General features: G+C 33.2%; 2 protein-coding genes across 3 annotated transcripts; both read left to right on the top strand.

Annotated features, from left to right (window-relative positions):
- Nucleotides 1-2,344: 2,344 nt before the first annotated feature.
- On the top strand, nucleotides 2,345-5,214 carry LOC143529600 (uncharacterized). Of its 2 annotated transcripts, XR_013134691.1 has the most exons (6): nucleotides 2,345-2,434; nucleotides 2,629-2,723; nucleotides 3,637-3,707; nucleotides 3,809-3,897; nucleotides 4,339-4,582; nucleotides 4,676-5,214. XR_013134691.1 is itself a non-coding variant. In XM_077025360.1 (5 exons), the coding sequence occupies exons 1-5, from the start codon at nucleotides 2,372-2,374 to the stop codon at nucleotides 4,456-4,458; spliced, it is 438 nt and encodes a 145-aa protein (XP_076881475.1). In that variant the 5' UTR covers nucleotides 2,345-2,371; the 3' UTR covers nucleotides 4,459-5,214. The 2 variants fall into 2 exon arrangements, 1 of the variants encoding a protein (XP_076881475.1); XM_077025360.1 differs by having other exon boundaries at nucleotides 4,339-5,214.
- Nucleotides 5,215-10,761: 5,547 nt separating this feature from the next.
- LOC143530293 (oxygen-dependent coproporphyrinogen-III oxidase, chloroplastic-like) lies at nucleotides 10,762-14,477 on the top strand. The gene is made up of 8 exons (XM_077025867.1): nucleotides 10,762-11,358; nucleotides 12,329-12,404; nucleotides 12,735-12,829; nucleotides 13,053-13,136; nucleotides 13,372-13,459; nucleotides 13,640-13,764; nucleotides 13,850-13,948; nucleotides 14,235-14,477. The coding sequence occupies exons 1-8, from the start codon at nucleotides 10,831-10,833 to the stop codon at nucleotides 14,301-14,303; spliced, it is 1,164 nt and encodes a 387-aa protein (XP_076881982.1). The 5' UTR covers nucleotides 10,762-10,830; the 3' UTR covers nucleotides 14,304-14,477.
- The last annotated feature ends 9,000 nt before the right edge of the window (nucleotides 14,478-23,477 follow it).

Here is a 23,477-nt window from a genome sequence, read left to right as displayed (position 1 = left end):
TTAAAGAACGATGGATTCGAATTATTCAAAACTAAATGCGTACTACATTTGAGTTTGATTATCCCAAACCACATGTATATAAAGCTTTCTAGCCGATTGCGGGACCCACAACAGAAGGATTTGGCATTGTATGGTATCGCATGTGCTACATGTGTTGAAAACCCGCATAATGCTACGATAGGGCCAGGACAATTTGCAACGAAACACTCACATCTATTAGTTTATTAGTTCCTTTGTTGTATGATCTATAGTACTATGTTACTTCAAACTGCCACTCAAAGATCACTTCCTCTCTATAAATAAAGCTTATAGTTATCATTTAAGAGGAAAAAAGTGTGCAAAACAACACGATTTATCTCATTTGTCGTAACACATAAAACTTATTAACCAACCATAGCAGCATACTTCAACCACATTCTAATATTACAATAATACAAAAGTAAAGAAGATGCTCATTTTAGAATTACAGTTTTTGAATCAAGAAATTGTTTAACCAAGTGTAGGAGTTTTGGTATAGATACACAACTTTTTATTTTGACTTTTTTTAAAATACAAATACAATTTATTTTTATTAATCTATGTGTTTTAGGAAGTTATTTATATATTATGAGTCTATAAGATATATTACTGTGTATATTAGTTAATTTAGTTTTTTGGTTATATTTTTTTAACCACTCGCGTATCACACGAGCTCTATCATAATATATACAAGTACTAGACTATATACCCGTGTGTTACACTAGTTGAAAAAATAAAACAACAAAGATTATCGGTATATTAAGCTTTCTATAAACTAAAGTAAAAAGTTAATACATATTCTCAAATGAGTTTATCTTGTGCTTTAACATATATTATGAGTTTATCCGGTGCTTTTTTTATGATACATACATCTTTTCATGATACATACATCCTTAAGATGAGAATACCACATACCAAAACTAACACGATAATTTGTTCATAAATAATCAAGAATTAAGGAGTTATGTAATTAAAAAAAAGGGAAAAGAAAAAAAACTTAAAGAACGATGGATTCGAATTATTCAAAACTAAATGCGTACTACATTTGAGTTTGATTATCCAAAACCACATGTATATAAAGCTTTCTAGCCGATTGCGGGACCCACAACAGAAGGATTTGGCATTGTATGGTATCGCATGTGCTACATGTGTTGAAAACCCGCACAATGCTACGATAGGGCCAGGACAATTTGCAACGAAACACTCGCATCTATTAGTTTATTAGTTCCTTTGATGTATGATCTATAGTACTATGTTACTTCAAACTGCCACTCAAAGATCACTTCCTCTCTATAAATAAAGCTTATAGTTATCATTTAAGAGGAAAAAAGTGTGCAAAACAACACGATTTATCTCATTTGTCGTAACACATAAAACTTATTAACCAACCATATGCAGCATACTTCAACCACATTCTAATATTACAATAATACAAAAGTAAAGAAGATGCTCATTTTAGAATTACAGTTTTTGAATCAAGAAATTGTTTAACCAAGTGTAGGAGTTTTAAATTTGAATGACACATAAAAACTAAAAGAAGATGCTTAATATTGACGTATAATAGCTAGCTTCTTTATAAACAATTTGAGACATAACAAAACTCAAAAAGACTCATTCATAAGAAAGCGGGTAAAATTGTCATCACGGCAACGAATGTACATCAAAACTTTAAAACTATAAGTGGACATTACAAGATTCCCTACAACTCTACAAGAAAAAGGACATTTTGATTTATGAAGCAGCTAACTTATGCCATACAAACCAAAATGTGCGAGTTCTAAGTATCATCAAATTATAAATTTGGAATCGGTGCTTGTATGTAGTAGATGAGACAATTAACTTACACCAGCAGTAAGTAATAGACATACATTTTTCAAGATTACTTAAAAGTTTTGTTAATTAACACCAGAATACTTGACATGAAGGACTTGGTCACTTCTTTCAAATGCTGATATGACAAATCAAGTCATTTATCACCTAAAAATTTTCATTTCGAGAAGATGGTTTAAATATTATAAGTATTTTTTACAACATATTAATAAATACCATACTTAATAGATAACGGATAATGCATATATCTACATCCTCCATCCCATTATTGTTAAATAACATTTTGAAACATGGTAAACCATAACAAACATAGTTGATGTGGTGAGTGTGGTCTATCTATGACATGATCACAATAGATAAAAGTATTCTAAAATGTATATAAAAATAAAATAATTTTATACAGAATAGAGTAATAGATAGAATAAGCCCAAAACTAAAAGTCAAAGGATGAGATTGAAATTTTGTCAAAACCGGAGCGGTTAAAAATAAAAAGGATTGGTTACAGAAAGAAGCTTTGACGATAATGGCGACCATGAAGATAACGATGAATGCTCCTCCAACCTATCTCCGATTCACACCCTGCAATGTAACTTATGATTATTACCTTTGCTACTATTACGAGTTGCATCATTAACTATTAATTAATGAATATAATAACCACTTTGGTTGTACATACTGAACGATTAGCTGAAAGTAGGACACATTTTGACTGTTTGAGCTGTTAAATATCTTCAACTGTAATCTGTTTTGACTTTTAAGTGTTGACTATGTGTTCTACAGCATGCTACTGTTAATAGCAACCATGTAGGTGTTCCAGTTGGGCGTAATTTAGCAACTATTAATCTTTTCTCTACAAATCAAAGCCTAGATGGAAGGTAAACTGATAATATCTGTTAAATTCATGATCAATTTTTTTTCACTGATTACAACTTATTCAGTAGTTATAGTTAGGGTTGTGAACTGTCAGGTGGGAAGTTCGTTTATGTTCGTTTGTTTAATTAATGAAAGAACATGAACAAGGAGTTCCGAAATATTTAACTAAATGAACGAACTTGAGCAGAGGCCGTGTTTGTTCAATTGAGTTTGTTAACGTTTGATAAGGTGTTCATTTACGTTGTGTAGTACGCCCATTTATGTCTGTTAATGTTTGTTTGTTTGTTCATTAAATTTTTATTATATTTTTAAGCAAAATTATCAACTATAAAACAAAAATATATGTGAGTATGTCATTTGTCTGTACGTAAATTAACATATGAACATGAATGTTAAAAAGACAACCAACACAAACTTGGTAGCCGGACCGAAAACCGTTAACAGCGACCATTATTGGTTAGCCAAATCGAATAAAACATTGTTTGTGTTCATTAAGTTCACAAACAAGTTCATTCCCTTAGTGAACAAACATGATGAACAAGGAATTCCATTCGGTTAAGTGTTTGTGAACCGTTCGCCTGTCCGATAAAAGCTTAGCGTTCAAGCATGAACAATGCCTTGTTCGGTTTGTTATGTGTCAATTCTAATAATTTGATATTGAATAAGCTATTTTTAGTCATGTTTTATCTCAAACGGGTCAGATTATGAATTTAGCTAAAAAAGGGGAAAAAGCCAGTCGAAAGTTTCCTAAAGTGTCTCTTAAGTGCATATAACCTCCAGAATAGCTTGATTAAGAACCACTTGGATTATTGATGTCTTAATATTGTGTTATTATCATATTTAACCCATTGATTATTCTAGAATGTGGATTCCATGATTTGTGTGTGTTGTCTTTTATACTTCTGATTTATGCAGGATATTGAAGTCCAACAACTCTCATAACAGCCTCAACTCCTTTGTTAGACCACTGCTAGCTGCTGAGCCAGGTCCTGATCTTTGACCAAACTTTCAATACATCATATACTTTTAATCTACCAGTTTAATCCAAATTATATATTTCAAACTTTCGTTATATAATGCATTGCAGGTGTAGCAGCCTCGATATCAGATGAAAATTTGGTAACAGTAAAAAGTGCAAATGTACTTGTGGAGTCGCAAGATGATGAAAAGATGCAAGTGAGCTCAGAAGCATAAGTCATTGTTCCAATTTTTTATACCTCACTTATAAGAAAAATATACACTCTTTAGTTTTAACTTTTAAGGTCAAACCTAAGAGAACAGTTAAAATAATATCTGTTTTTATGTCACAATTATAGATATTAGATAAACACCACTTATTATATCATTTTAACCAACATAGGATTAGGTTATTTTGGGAAATATATTCAACCACCATCAATTCTTTTACCTATTAGCATTTTAGAAGATTTCACAAAGCCCCTATCACTTAGTTTTCGACTTTCCAGAAATATATTAGCCGATGAATTAGTAGTTGTTGTTCGAGCAATTTTGTAGTTGAAAAGTAGTACTAAGATATGGTGGAATAAGGGATTATTGTGTGTATTTGAATTTTGTTTCAGTTTATTGTGACATTTACAATGAAGATTATGCTGGCAGGTAAAAGTGGAAGTACCAGGGAAGGAAACACAAATAGTATTTGATAAAGTTTTGACAAATTTGGCCCGTACAGCACCACCAGTTCCAGGCTTTCGCAGACAAAAAGGAGGTAATGTGTAGTTTGACTGAAATAAGACAATTATCTTAGCTTATTAATCGTAATTTCTTGTTTTGTTCTTTTTTAATTTTTATTGTTTTGTTCCTTGTTGCATGTGGATGGTGACTTTCAGGGAAAACATCAAACGTGACACATCACATGATCTTTATACTTTCTTAATTTGACGAGTCAAAAAAAAAGGTAGTCATTTGGTGAAGATCAATTGAGAAAGTTTTGCAGGTCCCTAAAAGCTTCGTGTTGTCGATTATTGGCGAAGATCGTGTTACCAAATTCGTGATTCAGTAAATTGTTAGCTCCACAATGGCTGATTATGTCAAACAGGCAAGTTACTATTAGTGCTTTATTTGTCCTAGAGATTGGGTCAACAAAAGTCAAAACCGGTTAACGAAAAAAAGAACTAAATGGTTCCCTCCTTTACTACTTATTTTGCAGAACAATATTCCTGTAAAGGACAACAGGGTCAACACTATTCAGTCTATAGAAGAGCTACAATCATCGTTTTCACCTGGGAATGATTTTGGGTTCAATGCAACACTTGAGCTTGAAAAGCCAGATAGTCAAACAACTAGTTCAGACTCAACTGAAGCATGAAAAATATGAAAATATTTAACATTGTTTTTATCTTATGATTTGAGCCATGATACCACTTCCCTGTGAGACATATAGCCATGTAAATCACTTGTAATTCACATTCTTTTCATGTTTACACTATGTTCAATATTGTGTTCAGATTGAACCTTCAACTTTTTCATTAGAAATAAAGACAACGTTGTCAACATGCTACAAACGATGATTTCTTGTAAATTTGGTATGCTTCTGTATTCGAGCAAATATATGTAGACATGCGTAGGCTCTAAAAATTCATCAACAATAGATTTAAACAATGTTTGTGTATTCCCATCTGTGTATTTAGATATTACTATTGGCATGCATGTGTCACTTTATAGTAGAGTGTGACCTGCACCGGCATGCAGGTCGAAAATGTGACTTTACAGGACTTGCCCTGCATTGAAGTAGACAGTTTAACATGGAAATTATGGGGCTACATTAGAGTTTGTAAAGATGGTACGGGTCAAATCTGGTAAACTTTATGCGCGAGCATGTTACAGCCATAGTAAGGTGGAGGGACTGAACTGTAACAGTAAATTGTTAATGGTGATGTTCGTTAAAAAAAGCGTTTGAGCTAATAAAATAGGGGTTAGCTTGGATTTGGATTAACTTCTTCTCTCTAGTTTTCTTCTTTCAATTCTTAAACCTAACAATGATCACGATGAATACCATTGTTATATTGCTATATAGCGGTCAATGTCGGTGCAACTAGTAGCATATGATGCCATGATGATACGATGATAGGGGGATGCAAAATTGTCGTATGAGTATATTTAATATAGTTAATTTCATTGTGTATGTATAAAACTATGAATGTGTAGATGGGTATATATAAAATTCATTCTTGAAATTCATACATTTATTTTTATTATAACAATTCAAAGGAGATGTAAATTGTATTTTTTTTAACTTGTGTGGATTGTGTGAGACGAAACGATTTGATGCATGTAGGAAATCTGATAGGATTTGATATGTTTTGATTGTAATTGATTAAGTTTGGATAAGAGAATAAGAAATACAAAGGACCGAACGGTGGTATTAGTGAAAACGTAAAGAAAGATTACAAGATAATTCCAGGGCCGAGCCCTCTCTCACCGCATACGCATGAGCCATGGTAATGCCATCTTAAACCTAAACATACTCCCCTCTCTCTATTGGCTATTGATATCTATTTATAAAAGTATAATTACACTTAATCCCCTCTCAAAATAGACAAATGACAATTAAGACTAAAACTAGAATATGATTCCTGTCAAAATCTTTTGCTAGAGACAGGGACGGCCCAACGATTTTGGAGGCCTAAAGCGAGTTAAAAATCAAGGCCTTTCCTAAGAAATTTAGAGTTGTAATTTCCCAAAAAAATTTCATCCTGCTTCATGTTCAATTAAATGAAAAGTTTTTAACTAAAAAATTCAGTTCTTTTTAGATATTTTATTTTATTATATAACCTAGTACATGATTTTCTTTTTCTCTTAAAAAAACCCAAACAATAATATAAATATGTTGAAAAATGTCATGATGCAACTTGATCGGAGAATATTGAAAAACATCATGTGGAAAATAACAAACTTTGGTCCTTTTAAATATTGACTTTTACAATTATGATGCATATATATCTTTTTAATTTTGAAAAAAAATATATGCCGGAAAAGATAATGTCGAATATTAACCTTATGAACTCAAAACAAGTTTTGATCGCTAATTAGGAACATATGCTTAAATTATTATTGTAACAACATATTCTCAGTTATTAAATTTAAACATGATTTAATTTAAGATTAGTTAAAAAAACCTACCGAACAAACTAATAGAAATAGAAAAGAGGTACGTTAAATAAATAGTAGAGAAATGATTTATATATACACACACTTACTGGGATTTAGTTGTTCTATTTCATGGGGCTCTAAAAAATATTAATTCTATTATAAAGTAAGGGGCTCTTAAAAATCAAATTCTGTTGAGAGGTAGCATAGGAGAATCGAACCTGGACATCATCAATCACTAACAAGAAACATACCACCACCGCGGTAGAACAGTGTTTTGTTTGTGATACCAAAACAAAAATTATATATCTTATATATATACCTCTATTTAAAATGGGGCCTTAAATTTTTGGGAGCCCAAAGCCCTAGCCTGGGTTTGATATATAGTTGGGCGGCCCTGGCTAGAGATACTTGCAAGTTGGAGATCATGTGGGTTGTGGTGGCTTGAACTTCGCTTGTTACCTTGCCATAAACTGGAAATGGCCCAAGCCCACTGCTTTAAACCCGCACGTTACAACAGGTACCCGACAAGAACTCGATCCATATCGATTCGGTTCATTATGATACCGTAAGAAAATATATATATTTATGACAAAAATTGAAAGTTTGATGGTCAAAGTATAAAAGATAAAAGGTTTGATGGTTTAAGACAAAAGTTGAAAGTTTGATGACGAAAGTATAAAAGACAAAAGTTGATTTTATAACTTTGACTGTCGTATAAATATCAAAACTAAATGTGATAGCAGAATTATGGAAATAAAGATTATCAAGTTGGTTTTTAATATAAATGAAAGTTTGATGGCAAAATAAAAATTCTATAAATGAAACTTTAGTTGAAGAAATAATAATAATTTCTTTTATTATAATTTTTTTAACAGCAAGAGTCTAAGTATGTATGGATCACCCAAGTTATATAGGTGAGACTCATTTTTAACATCATCTAATTGTGAAAAAAATAATAATAAATGGCATGATGATGTAGTTAAAATTAAATATATTTTAATATTAATATTTTTTTCGCTTTTAAATACTTCATATGTGAGTTTTTAACATTCTAAGAGACAACAAACTAAAATAAAATTAATAATAAAGTTGTTGAGTGGTTATCAATAATAATAGTTTTAAATGAAATAAATATGAGATCTAACTCTGAAAATGTGAATGCAATACGTATACTTGAATAATTGTAGACATTTGCATGTTTTATAATATGTATTATGTTTTAAATTGACAAGACAGATATGTGATGGAGTGGACTTGCAACGAACGAAATTTATTTTATTACATCTCTTGGGCTGGTCCATGAACAACACAAAAGAAAAGAATATAAGGGACATTAAGATAATATTATTATTAAAAAAAACCCTACGTGGGTTTTTTTGAAAGAATTAAGTGAGAGGGAGCTTTATAAGTTGGTTATGGCTCAATGGTAGAACATTTACTTTATAAGTGAGAGGTAGGGGGATCAAACCTCATTACCACCAACTTATATAGGAGATATGAGGGATGACCATGGCTTGCCAGGGTTCGAGTCCTGATCTCACCCGGTTTTACCGGCTCCTCGCTGTCGTGCCGTTTGGCGGGCGTGGGGGTCGGGTTTTATCCGGTGAATCCCTCAATAGGTGGACCGCTAGGGGCTCCGTCCGGACTAGTGGCCGGCTCGGGCTACCTTTAGTCAATGTGGACCACGTACGGGGTACCCGGTGTTACTTAGTTGGCCGTTAAAAGAAAAAGTGAGAGGGAGCCGCAACCCACCACAAAAAATTATCATTATTGTTGTTTCGTGAAAGAGGGAGGCACAGTAGGCGCACGAGCAGAACATATTATTATTATTATTATTAATACTCAAAAGCACCACCATATATTTCTCATTATTATTAATTTGGTTTTGGTGTGGCTTTGGAGTTGGCGAGAAGGACAGCACCATCGCAAGATTATTATTATCATTATTATATCTTGTGTGAGCCACAAGTCATACAGGAGACGAAAAAGTAAGTGGTTTTGTGTTCGGGTTCACATCTACTTCAAGATTGGTTTGATTTTATTATTTTTATTATGAACTCTAGCTTTAAACTTATCTATTTTATTGTTTTGAACATGGTTGTTGGCTAAACACTTTTATTTATCTAGTCTTGTGATGATGTTTTGTTGATAGTTTTGGACTTGCTGGTTTTCGGGTTTTGTTTTTGGGATTTTGATTAGTTTTATTGGATGTGTCACATGCGTATTTACTTTTGACTTGTGCTTGAATGAATGTTTCACATGTTACTTGATTGATTGTCGTTGCATGTTAGGGTTGTTGACTGTGTGTTTCCAACTTGTTTATGGTTTATTGAGCTCATTTACCATAGAAACTGATTTTTGGCATATTATTAGAAGTTTATATTCTTACTAGCTTAAATATCCGACTGGTGATAAGTTGTCGGGTTTGTCTGGGTTGTTAGGGTTTTAGGTTAAATTATCTGACAGAAGGTTTGTCTATTTTTGCCTTAATTTCACTGTTTACCCGTGTCATTTAGGCTGTTAAATAAAACCACCTCGTGTACTTAGGTGCATTGAGATAGTGAAACCGACGGGTTAGTTGTTTTATAGGGTAATTAATCATAATTGATGAACTGAAAGGTGAACCAATAAGCCGGTATTTTTACATGATCTCTAAGATTTCTTTTTAGGTGACATTTTGAGAGTGATTAAGGATCCATTAAGTTTGCTAGAGCTTCATACCTTTAGATTCCCGGTTCTTATAGCATTTTCCCGTAACCAATAAAAAGCCCGAGTCGTCCCAATTCGGATTCCTTGCCTAGGTAACTCTTGCTCTCTTGAATTTGCTAAATTCTTATTCGGTAATTTAATTTTCTAGTTTACTTTAATTTATTTAAGTTATTAGTTTAATTAATTATTAATTTTAAAATAAAATAAATAAGAATCCAAAAATAATCTTTTATAAACTATTAATTTAATTAGCTTTTAGATCTAGTTTCGTTAATTTAATAAGTGTCTCTAGGGTTCGATACTCCCGGTCTTCCCATAGTTATTCTACACCCGATAGGTTCACTTGCCTGTTGCTAGTGGTTTGGTTTAGGGTATTCTAAGTTTTTATTACTCGTTGTGTTTGGTCATTATTTTGCTAAAGTTTTATATACCACTTCGTGCACATCACATGGCTTATGGAAGTAGGGGGTGTTCTTCGGGTTTTAGGTTTTTCGGGTTTTTTGGGTCAGGTTATTTAGGTTTCAAAGTTTTAAATCTTAACCCGAAACCCAATCTAAATCTCTCACGGGTTTTTTGGGTTTCGTTAATCGGGTTTCATGTATCCTTATAAAAAAACAAAAAAAAAACTAAAATAATTAAAAAACTACAATGCTAATATTAAAAAAAAAACAAGTTCTTCTTTGTTTATAACACAAATAATCAAATAACAAACCAACATAAATTGATAAAACAATTTAAAAGAAGAGTTAAACTAACTTGAACAATAACAGTATTCTATCGGGCGTGACTTGGTTGCTCGATTTCAGTTGTTATTAGTAATAAACAGAAAACATAAATTAATACTAAACAATCAATCTATCATAGTTAGAATGACAAAAGTTGATTAAAGCCAGATTCTGGTAACTTTAATGTCTAAGACTTAGCCTATTATACATAAATATATATTTAATTTCAAAACTAAAAGATTATTCGTGTTGACCTGAAACTTATAAATCAAACCCGAGAACCAACCTAAATTACTTCGGTTCGGGTTTGGGCTAGTCTTTTCTCAGATTCAGGATCTTTGGATCGAGTTTTCTCGGATTCGGTTTCAAGTTTGGGTAGAAGGGAGAAGCTCCCTAAATGGGAAGATCAATTGGCATTAAAAAATGGTTTTTGAATTTATATGGGCAGTTTGGGTAGCTACCTACCCCACAGGACATGGATAGCCTTTCCTATCTTGAAACCATCAACACCATAAAAACCCACTTGAAACCTCCAAACCCACAATAACCATTAACCACCACCATCATGCTCTCTTCACTCTCATCCACCTTCCAATCACCTCTTTCCCACCCTTCCTCTTCACCCAAACCCCTAACCCACCTAACCACCTTCTCCTTCCACCCACCAAAACCATTCAAAACCCTAACCCTAATCCGATCATCCTCCCACATGATCGAAAAAGAGACAGCTGAAACCCACCGTCCGGACACCTTCCTCCGAGACTCCGACGGCGGACCATCCGATCACGATTCCGTCAGGTCCAGGTTCGAGAAGATGATTAGGGATGCGCAGGATAGTGTTTGCGCCGCGATTGAGGCTGCCGACGGAGGTGCCAAGTTTAAGGAGGATGTGTGGTCCCGCCCCGGCGGAGGAGGTGGGATTAGTAGGGTGTTGCAGGATGGTGCGGTGTGGGAGAAGGCCGGGGTTAATGTGTCGGTTGTGTACGGTGTCATGCCGCCCGAGGCATATCGGGCTGCTAATCCTGTTAATGCCGCGGAGAATGGGAACTTTAAGCCGGAGCCTGTGCCGTTTTTTGCCGCCGGAGTTAGCTCGGTAAGTTGAAGATTATGCCTCTGTTATGATCACAAGTTATCTCAATGAAAATGTAGATTGATTTGTCGAACGGTGTATTGTTATATTAAATAACTTGTTTTGTTATTTTTAGGGGTTTTAGACATGTTTTAGCCTTTAGGCTGGTTTTGGGTAGGGCAATTTAGAAAGTGTGTGTGTGGCTTGTTTTAAAAAAGCTCAGCTCGGCTAAATGAGCCGAGACTGAGCTTAGGTGAAGTAGCTTATTAGGTTCGTTGACTCACTCGTATGGCTTGTTTTAGTTAATAATGGTCAAACCTGAATTGTATAAACTATAACCCAGTTTTTTAATATATGTAAGTTATAAGTTTTTAAAAATATTATATTTTTGTTTTTTATAGATATCTATATGTGAAAAAGTTACAAACTTTAAAATAAACAGGCTGGCTCGGCATTTTAACGAGGTTGAGCTCAACATTTCAGCTTGTTAAGATAAACGAGCCAGGCCGGCTTGGCTTGGTTTGTAAATGAGTCGAGCCCAAGCCAATCCTAGCTTGGCTTGTTAACGGTACTAGTTCTAGGCCATTTTTTTGGGTGTTTCAGACCAGTTCAGTTCGGATCCAGAATTTGCAGAATTTGACTGGAATCGTGCCAGAATTTGACCGGATTATGGATGTAATCCCGTCCAAGCGCCTTTGATTACTATGATTTTGCTGGATACATATTTTACTTGTAAATGCATTATGAATTGCATTTAAAAGCATGTTTAAAATCTTGAATTTGCGTTTGATTTAGTTGCTAGCTTGATATTTTACATCTAGTTTTAATCTTTATATGGTAATGATTCACAAAATGTTTGCTTTATCATATCTTTTAGTATCCTTGAGTGCTCTATAATCGTACATCTTTAATTCAATTGATTTCTTTTCTTTGTTTTTTTTATATATATATTTGATCGGTAACTAACTATCTTATCACTTTCTACTTTTGGCAGGTTTTACACCCAAAGAACCCTTTTGCGCCAACATTGCATTTCAATTACCGTTATTTTGAAACAGATGCTCGGAAAGGTAACATTTTCTTCTAACCAAAAGCCATCTTTTTAGATAAAGAAGGGTATATGATAGTGTAGCCTGATTCAATATGTTTTTAAGTAATTTTAGTCTACACATCAAACAGACTACATTGAATTGACCCATTGTATTTGCAAATTGTAGTTCTTCAAGATTCTAGGTTAATAATAACAATAATAATAATAATAATAATAACAATAATAATAATAATAATAACAATAATAATAATAATATCCAGATATATGTTAACTATATAGATATGGGATAATCATATTTTTCGCTGATGTGTACTAAAATGAACAATTATTTACTTGTTAATGCGTACAGATGCTCCCGGAGCACCAAGGCAGTGGTGGTTTGGTGGTGGTACTGATTTGACTCCTGCTTATATATTTGAGGAAGATGTAAAACATTTCCATACGGTAAAAACTATGGTCTATTTCTTTTTGTGCAAAATGTTTTACTTCTATTCTTTAAAATGTTAATTGACGCCATGTAGAGGGGGTAATTTTGACCAATTTGTGTCAAAGTGGGTCAATTTGGTTAAAAAGGGAACGTTTCAAATGTCAATCTAGGCGTTCATATTATGACACTTTTAATATGAATACTATTTACTAGTAGTTGATGTTGACTTTTTTCTTCAAGGTACAAAAAAATGCCTGTGACAAATTTGACCCGAGCTTCTATCCGCGGTTCAAGAAATGGTGTGATGACTATTTCTACATTAAGGTATACTTCTATGTTTTATTCCCATTTTAATCGCTTGTATTTAGTTATAAGTTATAATCCTAGTTTATCAAAAGAACAATTTAGTTATTTTCCTCATTTATTTTTCATGCACAATCCTATGTCTAAACTTTTTAGTCTTTATCATTGTTTATTATATCATTGTAACCCTTCAAGTTATCCTTGTTTAAAATCGAATCATAAACTTCAATTTCAATTTTAAACTATCCATATGCAGCATCGGAATGAGAGACGAGGACTTGGAGGCATATTTTTTGATGATTTAAACGACTATGATCAAGAAATGCTTCTCTCCTTTGCAACTGGTAATGAGTCAAATTGGTACTTTTAATAACAGGTCGGGTTGGATTGACCCAAACATCGTTTTGTCCAAATTCGTTACTTTTTTCTGACCAGCCTGTCTAAATATGCTTACAAAATTTACATTACTTGAGGAGTAATCTATTCTTTTAAATGATCTTGCTTTCACACACGATGAATTGCAGAATGTGCGAACTCGGTGGTTGATGCGTATATACCAATTATCGAAAGGAGAAAAGATACGCCATTCACGGAGCAAAATAAAGCATGGCAACAACTGAGAAGGGGCCGATATGTAGAATTCAACTTGGTATGCAGTTGTGATTGTATACTTGTCATTATATTTGGTTTTCTTATAATCTTGTTATGCTATTCTAACTTTGTGAATATAAAAGGTGTATGATCGAGGAACAACCTTTGGTCTTAAAACTGGAGGTCGGATTGAAAGCATTCTTGTCTCATTGCCACTAACGGCCAGATGGGAATATGACCATGTAAGTGTTAAGATTAGAATAAGTAATTAATTTGTCAAGTCATAGTTACAACTTACAAACACATATCATTACAATAATAATGTTAAAAATTCGAAGTAGAAACAATTTTGGAGGCTGTATACATTAGAATAATGTTCCAGTTGATCTTCAATCTGTTTTGACCCGTTTAAGATAAGACCCCAGCCAAAATCAACCCATTTGTAACTAAGCGGGTTGAAATTGTCACATCCGTATATTACTACTATTGCTAAAATAACAAAAAAACTTATAATTCGTGGATGCTCAGAAACCGGAAGAGGGGAGCGAAGAATGGAAACTTTTGGATGCTTGTATTAACCCGAAAGAGTGGATATGAATCTGATGATGTTTTTGCATAGCTTTTACTTGGCGATGTTATCGTTTCTGTCTCCATTTTCGCATTGAGTTATTGTAATTTTAGAGATAGGGATGGTAGTCGGGTTAGTAGATTGTAAACGGAGATGATGACGAAGGGTGGCAATGCTGTAATTTCTTTTTTGTATACACGGTTTGGTTTCATTTAGTTGCAATTCTTTTCAATCAGTTTTTATGTGCGCGCTTTAGTTACCCATGAAAGAGTGTTGGCTTATAGATGATAAAAGTGGGTGGTGATGGATTGGGTTGGGTAACAACATGTTAAAATGGGCAAGTGTTAGGGAAAAAAATGTGAAGTTTAGTTGTTACTTTGCTTGATTAACTCGTTAACACTTGACTTTTCTTTGTGAAGTATTAAATATGTGAAGGGTTAGTTACACAAAACGGTGGCTATACTAGAGTTATAAGTGTGTTTTCTTATTTGGTGTCAAATAAACTGTTAATTGTCTGGTGGCTTTTCTGGGCCGTGAGAAACTGTTAATTGTCTGGTCAAATGGGCTAACATGAGCTAAAGATTTAAAGAAAAAAAAAGCAGGTTCCGAACGACTGAACCTATGTTGAAACCAGATTGAGAAGAACCGGTTAGGATCTGATCCGAACAGTAGGGCTGGAACTGGTCAAGCCCGGCCCTAAGTGGTAAAAAACCGGTCAAACACGATCATTGACTTTCTTTTGACCATTTTAGACTTCTGTTAACTTAGAACCAGAACTGGTTTTTACCAGAATTGTTGGGAGAAAAGATTGAAATTAAACAGTATGCTTTAATCTACTATTATAATAAACAAAAACCAAAGTTATGTCATATGGCATCTAATTGTTCAATTTTTTGTCAAGTGGCATCATTATTGTTCAACTTTAAAAGTCATAACTATTGAATTAATCTTACTAATCTATTAAATCAATACAATTTTGCCACATGTCCTTCTACTAGGGTGTCCACCTAGGCCTTCATGTCATCTCATTTCCATTATAAGACTCTCTAATATGCTGCCATGTGTCATCTCAGATACTATTAAACCTTAGAATTTTTCACTATCATTTTAATCATTTTAATTTCTCTCTCTCTCTCTCTCTCTCTCTCTCTCTCTCTCTCGGCTTAATTACTAACTCCATCATCTTCTATATTCCGGTAATGTAGATCGAGATTAATCGTTTTCCGGTAATGGCCAACAATGCTATTTGATTTTCCAGCAAGGTAATATCTTTTTCCGGTAAGATTTTCCGATATGGTTTTATATTTATTTTAATTGTTATATGATTTTGTAATAATCTCTTTAGGTTGTATATCAAAATCCAAGATTGAATTGATATTTTGAAGTTATTACGGTTTTCCGGTAAGATTTTTGTTTTCCGTTTTTGTTTGTATTTAATCTCTCTCTCTCTCTAACTCCACCATCCACCATCTTTTATATTCCGGTAATGTAGATCGAGATTAATCGTTTTCCGGTAAGGTTATATATTATACTTTAATGCCCAACAATGTTATATGATTTTTCGGCAATGTTATTTCTTTTTCCGGCAACATCATATTTACTTCCAGTTATTGTAGATCTAACCTTTTTATCTTTATTTTCATTGTTAACTGATTTTTATTAAATCAGTTTAGGTTCTAAATCAAAAACGGCGATTAACCTAATATTTCTACGTTTTTACGTTTTTCCGGTAAGTTTTTCGGTTCATATGTTATACCTATAACAATGGGTGTTTTATATTTATTTGAAGTTTTATATTTTTCCTGTATTTTCCTTTTACATGTTGTTCTTCTAGGTTCTAAATAAAAAGTTTCATCCATGGACATTATCATTATTCTTTTTCCGGTAAGGCCAATAATAAATTGTAAATCAGTGGTTTAACATTCCATAACATGTAGCATTACCGCATTACTTTTTTTTTTATTTCTAAAACGATTACAATTTCGAATTTTAAATTCCAAATTTAAGTTAAATTTGAAATTTGTAAATGGTAAGTCAATATTTCAAAACGTCTAAACTAACCATCATTACAATTTATTATTTTCTAAAACGATTTGATTTAAAAAGTTTAAATTTCCAAATTTAAATTAAAGTTGATTTTTGTCGATGTTTTTTGGTTGTTCGATGTACATTAACTTATTGTAACTTTTAACTTTTAAGATTTAGACAATGTAAATAGTTAACGTTTTGGTCCGAAAGTTTGAAGAAGTATTGTGTTGCTCGAATTTGTTGTTTAAATTTATTATGTTTGTTATGTTCAAATTAACTTCCTGTAATTTGAAAGTTTTAATATTAAGACAATGTAAATCTATTACTTTTTGGTTGGTATGGTGATGTGTTTAGTGACAATGTAAATTTATTAAGTTTTAATAGTTAAATAAACATTATGTTTGTTTAAATTGATGTTTAAGTTGATTATGTTTAGTGACAATTTATTCCACCCGCGTGTCACGCGGGTATATACCATAGTCTATATATATAGATATTAAAACAATTGAGTTTTATTGAAGAAACTCTATTGTTTCCATATATAACAATCACTTCTATGATTTTCTTAACAATTAAATAATTTAAAAATTAATTAAATTAATCAATTGCCCACAATTAATTCACATACTAAGATATTTAAATAATCTATAAACTAAATTTTAGCTAAAACCGACAATTTTAATATTCAAACTTAAACCGAAACTAACACAATGAATGTTCAATTTTAATATTCAAATTTAGACCAAAACTAACAACATAATTAATTCATATCCTTACTAAATGTATTTACTTTAATTCTAAATCATCTAAAATTAAAACCGTATAATAACTATTGTCAAACCCTCAAGTATTAGATGACCAATTTTTAAAATTTCAAATTTCCACTACTTATTTGACGTCATCTGATACTTCGAAAACCATTTTAACATTCATTTCTATAAATTTTGGTATTCCATATTCATTTGTTTATATCATCATTTTCACTCTTCTGAAGCTGTTATAACTTAACTACGACTTTGTATTCAAATTTCTATCGTTTGTTATTAGTTGTAAGTGAAATTCACATATTAATTTAATTATGTTGTCCTTATTTGGTCTTTTGGTTGTTATGCAAGCAGGTTAGCTTGGGAATTAGATGTATGCAAACAGGTTAGGTGAATGATTCATGTTAAAATTTTCGTATTGTCAGTTCTACTTAAATATATTTCTTTTTTTCTTATTGTTGGTGTACCTTGAATGAAACTTAATTATTTGAATTGTTGGTATTATTTGCAGTTCGTCTTATATGTTGCACACATCTTGCTGCTACTTAGGTAGGTCAGATCATGAAGTTTGACGACCATTCAGAGAGTAGCTCGAGCCATGGTAGGACTTGGCCACCAAATGCGTGTTCTGATTGATGTAAGATTTCTTGAAATTCATATTTAAAGTTTTATTTTTATATGTTTAGAGTTCCCTCTATTCATATTTACAGTTTAAGGACCATTTGGAGACTAACTCTAGCCATGGTAGGACTAGGTCACCAAAGTTCCACTTGTTCCTTCCAAGATTCAATAGACATGTTGAAGGTTATGAGAGATGCGAAAATATTGTTGATTTATTTCCTTATCGAAATTATTATGATAATTATTCTGATTATATCCATTGATAATTCTTACTAACTTTTTTAATAGTTCAGTGTATCTAACATTAATTTATTTTTAGTAATTTCAATTTATGACAGCCCAACTTGGTAGATTGGCTAATTGCATGGAAAAAGTATTTGATTGAGATTAGGTTGATTATGTTTGTTTTGGTCATAGTATCCTTACGTTATAAAGAGCATTCGCCCTACATACCTCGGATATTATTAGGGTCCGGTCACCCTTCATCCTCGGATATTATTAGGGTCCGGTACCCTGCATCCTCGGATATTATTAGGGTCCGGTTACCCTCCATCCTCGGATATTATTAGGGTCCGGTTACCCTCCATCCTCGGATATTATTAGGGTCCGGTCACCCTTTCTTCCATACCTTCTTACCATACCTTTCTATATACATAATTGTATGTTTCATACATACATACATACATACATACATCATTCATTCTTCATATATAATAATTTATCCTCAAACCTTTACCTGGTAGTACATGCAATATCTGAAGATCGTTCATGTACTATTTACATACCATACATATATAACTCATACATCATACATACTTCATTCAACATGTAAGGCCCCGATCCCGGTAGCCTTACTTTAGCGTTAGATTTACTCATAAACACAGTTCTACAAATAAGAGTTTATTAAAACTTTCGCGAAACGTTAAGTTAAATCATTCATTACAAAACATCAAATCTTTTCTTTAAAACCATTATAATAAACATCATATTTAAAACACCATTTCTTTCATCTTCAGATGCCAGCCGCTCAATCAGTGCCATGTGCCAACTTCATGCTAGCTCCTTAATCATATTCACCTGCGTGCATACTAAAATTCAGCTACGCTAAGTGATTTCTAGTTAATCAGGCGACATACAATACATACACATATCTTACATACATACATATCTTAACCTTGTATAAATATCCATAAAAGGAATGTCACATAATATCTATTAAAAGAACCATGGCTATTGCCCATGCTATATATATATATTCCATAGAAGGACGCTCTGTATAAATTCTCCATAGAAGGACGCTCTATATACTTCCATAGAAGGAACATCCTATATATTTCCATAGAAGGAACATTATGCTTTCCATTAAGGAACACTATGCTTTCCATTAAAGGAACACTGTACTTTCCATTAAAGGAACACTATGCTTTCCATTAAAGGAACACCCAATATATATTATCCGTAGAAGGAACTAGGTACATAATTTATTATTTAATATCCATATAAGGAGACAATCACTATACTTGGCAATACATGCAATATCCGAAGATCGTTCACGTACCGACAAGCAATCATCTTTACATTACATTCAATAATCAAATCTATATTTCTAACATGACAGTACGTGCAATATCCGAAGATCGTTCACGTACCGACAAGCAATCATCTTTACATTACATACAATATTCAAATCTATATTTCTAACATAACAGTACGTGCAATATCCGAAGATCGTTCACGTACCGACAAGCAATCATCTTTACATTACACACAATATTCATATCTATTTTATTAACCTGACAGTACGTGCAATATCCGAAAATCATTCACGTACTGACAAGCTTTCATTCTCATTCAAGACATATATAGATAACATATAAATCATACATGGCATACACTTACCAATTTAGGGTAAGTGTATTAACTATCACAGTATGCACACAGCCCCGAAAACATAACAAGGAATGGGGCTAGAAACTCACCTGAACTCGGTTACGTTCACTTTTGATGGTTACTCCTTCAGTGAGATGTGTACGACTAACTGTATAACAATTACACGTAACGATTAACTATCACTACCCATATCACGTTTCTAGTCTAACAATAGCCCACAACGAACGGGGGTCCGGGGGCAGCGCCCCTGGCAGCGGAGTTCTAGGGGCGGCAGCCCCTAGCGGGGTCCAAGGGGCAGAGCCCCTGGCTGGGGTTAAGCTGCCTTGTTTTCCATAACAATTTAAGCCTAATTCGTTATCAAAACACGGTCTAATTCGTTATCATTCAAGGTCTGATTAGCTGATTTGTTAACCTGGTTCGTCATTCTGATTCGTTGTCTGATCATGACCTGATTCTCTATTCCAATTCATTACCTGAACACCATCCAATTCGTTATTGGAACTTGGAGAATTGGTGAGACCTGATTCGATATCTGGTTCGCTCCTAGTTCGTTAGCATAATTTTGATGTAACGAACTGGGTGAGCTGATTCGCTACCTGGACATAACGAATTGCACAATTTTTAACGAATCATCCATGTTCTTATCCAGACTTTGACTTAGGTTCAAAGTCAAAATTGCCAAGAACACAAAATAGTCAACATTCATCAGATCTGCAATTAAACCCTCGTTTCTTAACCAAATATCACGATTTAGGTATCAATGGATTCGGAATTACAGCGCCTACAAACCCTAACCATCAAATCGGCCAAACGTCAATGTTTAAGGGGTGCGATTAGGCATATATATACGGGTTTTTCATACACAATTAACCTATCAAACTGTAATCAATTTCAACAAGTTTGGCTTCGTTTTTACCATACTAACACAGATCTATGACTTCTAGATGAATCCGAACCTAAGTAAATGATTTGCGATTCTAAACGTACCTTAAACGAGCCGAACAACGAATACGGTTAAGCCTTGATGTTGTCTTGGTTCTTCACGACGATCAAGCACCAACAAGCTCCGGTTTTCACCTTCGGATTTCGGCTCGGGTTTTAGGATAGTGTTTGTGTGTGTTTTTTAAGGTGTAGGCTATGGTGTAGATTTGGATAATAATGGAAAGAATTAGGGTTTAAGGGGTATTTATACTCCCTTAAGCCCATGGACCTAAGCCCCATCTTTCATTTTTAGTCCATCTTTAATTCTATTAACCAAGCCCGCTACCCCTTAAGCCTTGTTATCATATTATTATCATTATCTCACTAACTCAGATAATTCACCCGACGCAGGTATAACATTAAATATTACTCTAGAATTTTCGGGATGTTACACAACATCAATCATACACCATATATATCATTCATATCTTTGGCTACCACCTGACGGTCCATGCCATATCCGAAGATCGTTCATGCACCGTCAAGCAAGCATCTTACATAATTTATATAAGGCATACACTTACCACTTAAGGTAAGTGTATTAACTATCACATCGAGTATGCACACAGCCCCGAAAACACAACAAGGAAGTGGGGCTAGAAACTCACCTGAAGTCGGTTACGTTCACCGTTAATTGTTATTCCTTTCTTCAGTTGGGCGCGGCTAACTGTATAATAATTACGCATACTAATTACTATCACTATCCATATCGTATTTCTAGTCCAATTATCACCCTCAACGAACGGGGTTCGGGGGCAGCGCCCCTGGCAGCGGGGTCTAGGGGCGGCATCCCCTAGCAGGGTCTAAGGGCTTCTTTGTAATTAAATCATTCTTTTCTAAGTTCAGGGACCATTCTGTTATTTATCAAACTTCTGATTCGTTACTTGGTTCTTAACGAATTGGCTTATCCTAGCGAACTGGTTCTTGTAACGAATTGATACCTTTAATGAATTGGTTATTTAAATGAATTGGACTTATAACGAACTGGACTCTTAACAAACCAGTCCATATAGCGAACCAGTCCAAGTAGCGAATTGGACCTTCTAATTCGTTATCTCCTTTAACGAATAACTATAACGAATTGGGGCTAATTCGTTATTTTCTCCTTAACGAATCTGAACGCGAACTAAGACTAGTTTGTTAAGCTTCCCTTAACGAATCTCCTGACGAATTACTCTTAGTTCGTTACGCCCGCTAACGAACTAACAAACTAAGGGTTAGGTCAGAATGTCAGGGAACATTCTTTGACATCCTTACCTCGTACACCTTTTCCGGCACCGTCGCCGGAAAAATGCGGTTTCGCCGGAAAAACGAGTTTTGACTCGTTTTTCACTGTTTTTCGCCCCGTTCGATCCAAATCTGAGCTAGGGTGATCCCTAAGCTCATCTTAGGTTCGGTTTATACCTGAATCCGCCTGAATCTCGTGAATTAAACGGTTTAACAGTGTCGGCTCGCTATTTCGTGACTATATCTTACGGTTTAAGCTCATACAATATCATAGTATCATTACCTTAGGTCGGAATCGGTTCTTCTTCTATATTTCGGCTAGAGAGAGACTAGAGAGAGAGAGCTCAAGTGTGTGTTTTGGGAGGTGTATGGAATGTGTGTAAAATGAATTAAATGGGTGATTAATGGTTTATATAATTAGGGATCATGGGCTTAAGCCCATGGTCTTTCCTTCTTTCTTTCATACCCAAGTCCATAACCCATATCCATTTAACCCAACACTAGCCCAACTCATATTCTATTTATCTAAACCGATAACGACCCACTATAAAATAGACGGAATTTATTTTATTATTATAACCAAGAGTAGGATGTTACAAGATATCTACTATAATTGCTTATTTATTTTAAAATTTTCATCATCTTTAATTTTAGTGATACATTCCAATCATTTATACATTAATTTATTTTTATTTTTAAGAACTGAATTTGATCACTTTTTTTAGTTTTAATATTCCTCGATCTCAATAAACTATACATCTTTTATAATTGACCAATTTTTATTCAGGCATAAATGTCAAGAATTACCGATTCGTCTACATTATTACGGCCAAATTAACAAATAAACTAATAAACTAAATAGAAAATAAAATTTTCCATCTTTTCTATTTGACATATTATTAATTAGGCATAAATGTCAAGATTAATGTATAAAATTAAAAAAAGAATTATCTAATGAATTTATATTTAAATAAAGTAATGATGCTAAAGTGTTGACAATAATTTCGTGATAATTTAAAAAAATTAATAGTAAAAGTGAAGCAAAATAACTTTTTTTTTGTGAAATGTCGAAGAACTTGATGGTGGGCTAATATGATTATAACATCTTCATGTCTTCGTTTGGTTTTTTAATTTAGGTGTATAGTAAGTTTGTGTAAGTATTAACTTTTTATGTACACAAGTTAAATGTTTAATATTTTGGTTACAAACTTATGTTAACTATTTGTGTTGGTTTAAAATGTTAGTTATGGAATTTTATGGTTGTTTATATGTTTTCAACCCATGTTTAACATGGGCTACTATTCTTGAAATATATTAGTGAGTTAGATACTTTTACATAAATGAATTTATGATCATTTATGTCGATTCAAGTTAGCCGATAGTCTACATATCCAGTAGAGTAACTTGTGTTATTGTTGTTTCCTATGTAATATTTTTAATTTCCATGTCTTTAATATCTTTATGAACACCAAATAAAATTAACCTACAATTGTCACTAAAGTTAATAGTATTTGGTTTCCCAGTTTTCTAATTATTCTATTTTATGTATTAAAATCCTTCATTAAGTCAGCAAAATTGAAAAATCATGCTCTATAAAATTCTGCTTTTATATTTATGTTTTTCACCGTTTTCATATGCTAACCATATTATATTATATTGTAGATTTGTTCAAAATTAAAGGAAACTGAATTT

The sequence above is a fragment of the Bidens hawaiensis genome, unplaced genomic scaffold, assembly GCF_021521415.1.
Source record: "Bidens hawaiensis isolate Kalapana, Puna unplaced genomic scaffold, B.hawaiensis_p1.1 tig00000636_1, whole genome shotgun sequence".
Lineage (NCBI taxonomy): Eukaryota > Viridiplantae > Streptophyta > Magnoliopsida > Asterales > Asteraceae > Bidens > Bidens hawaiensis.
Note: the sequence above shows the minus strand (reverse complement) of the source record. Positions and strands in the feature narration are given on the sequence as shown.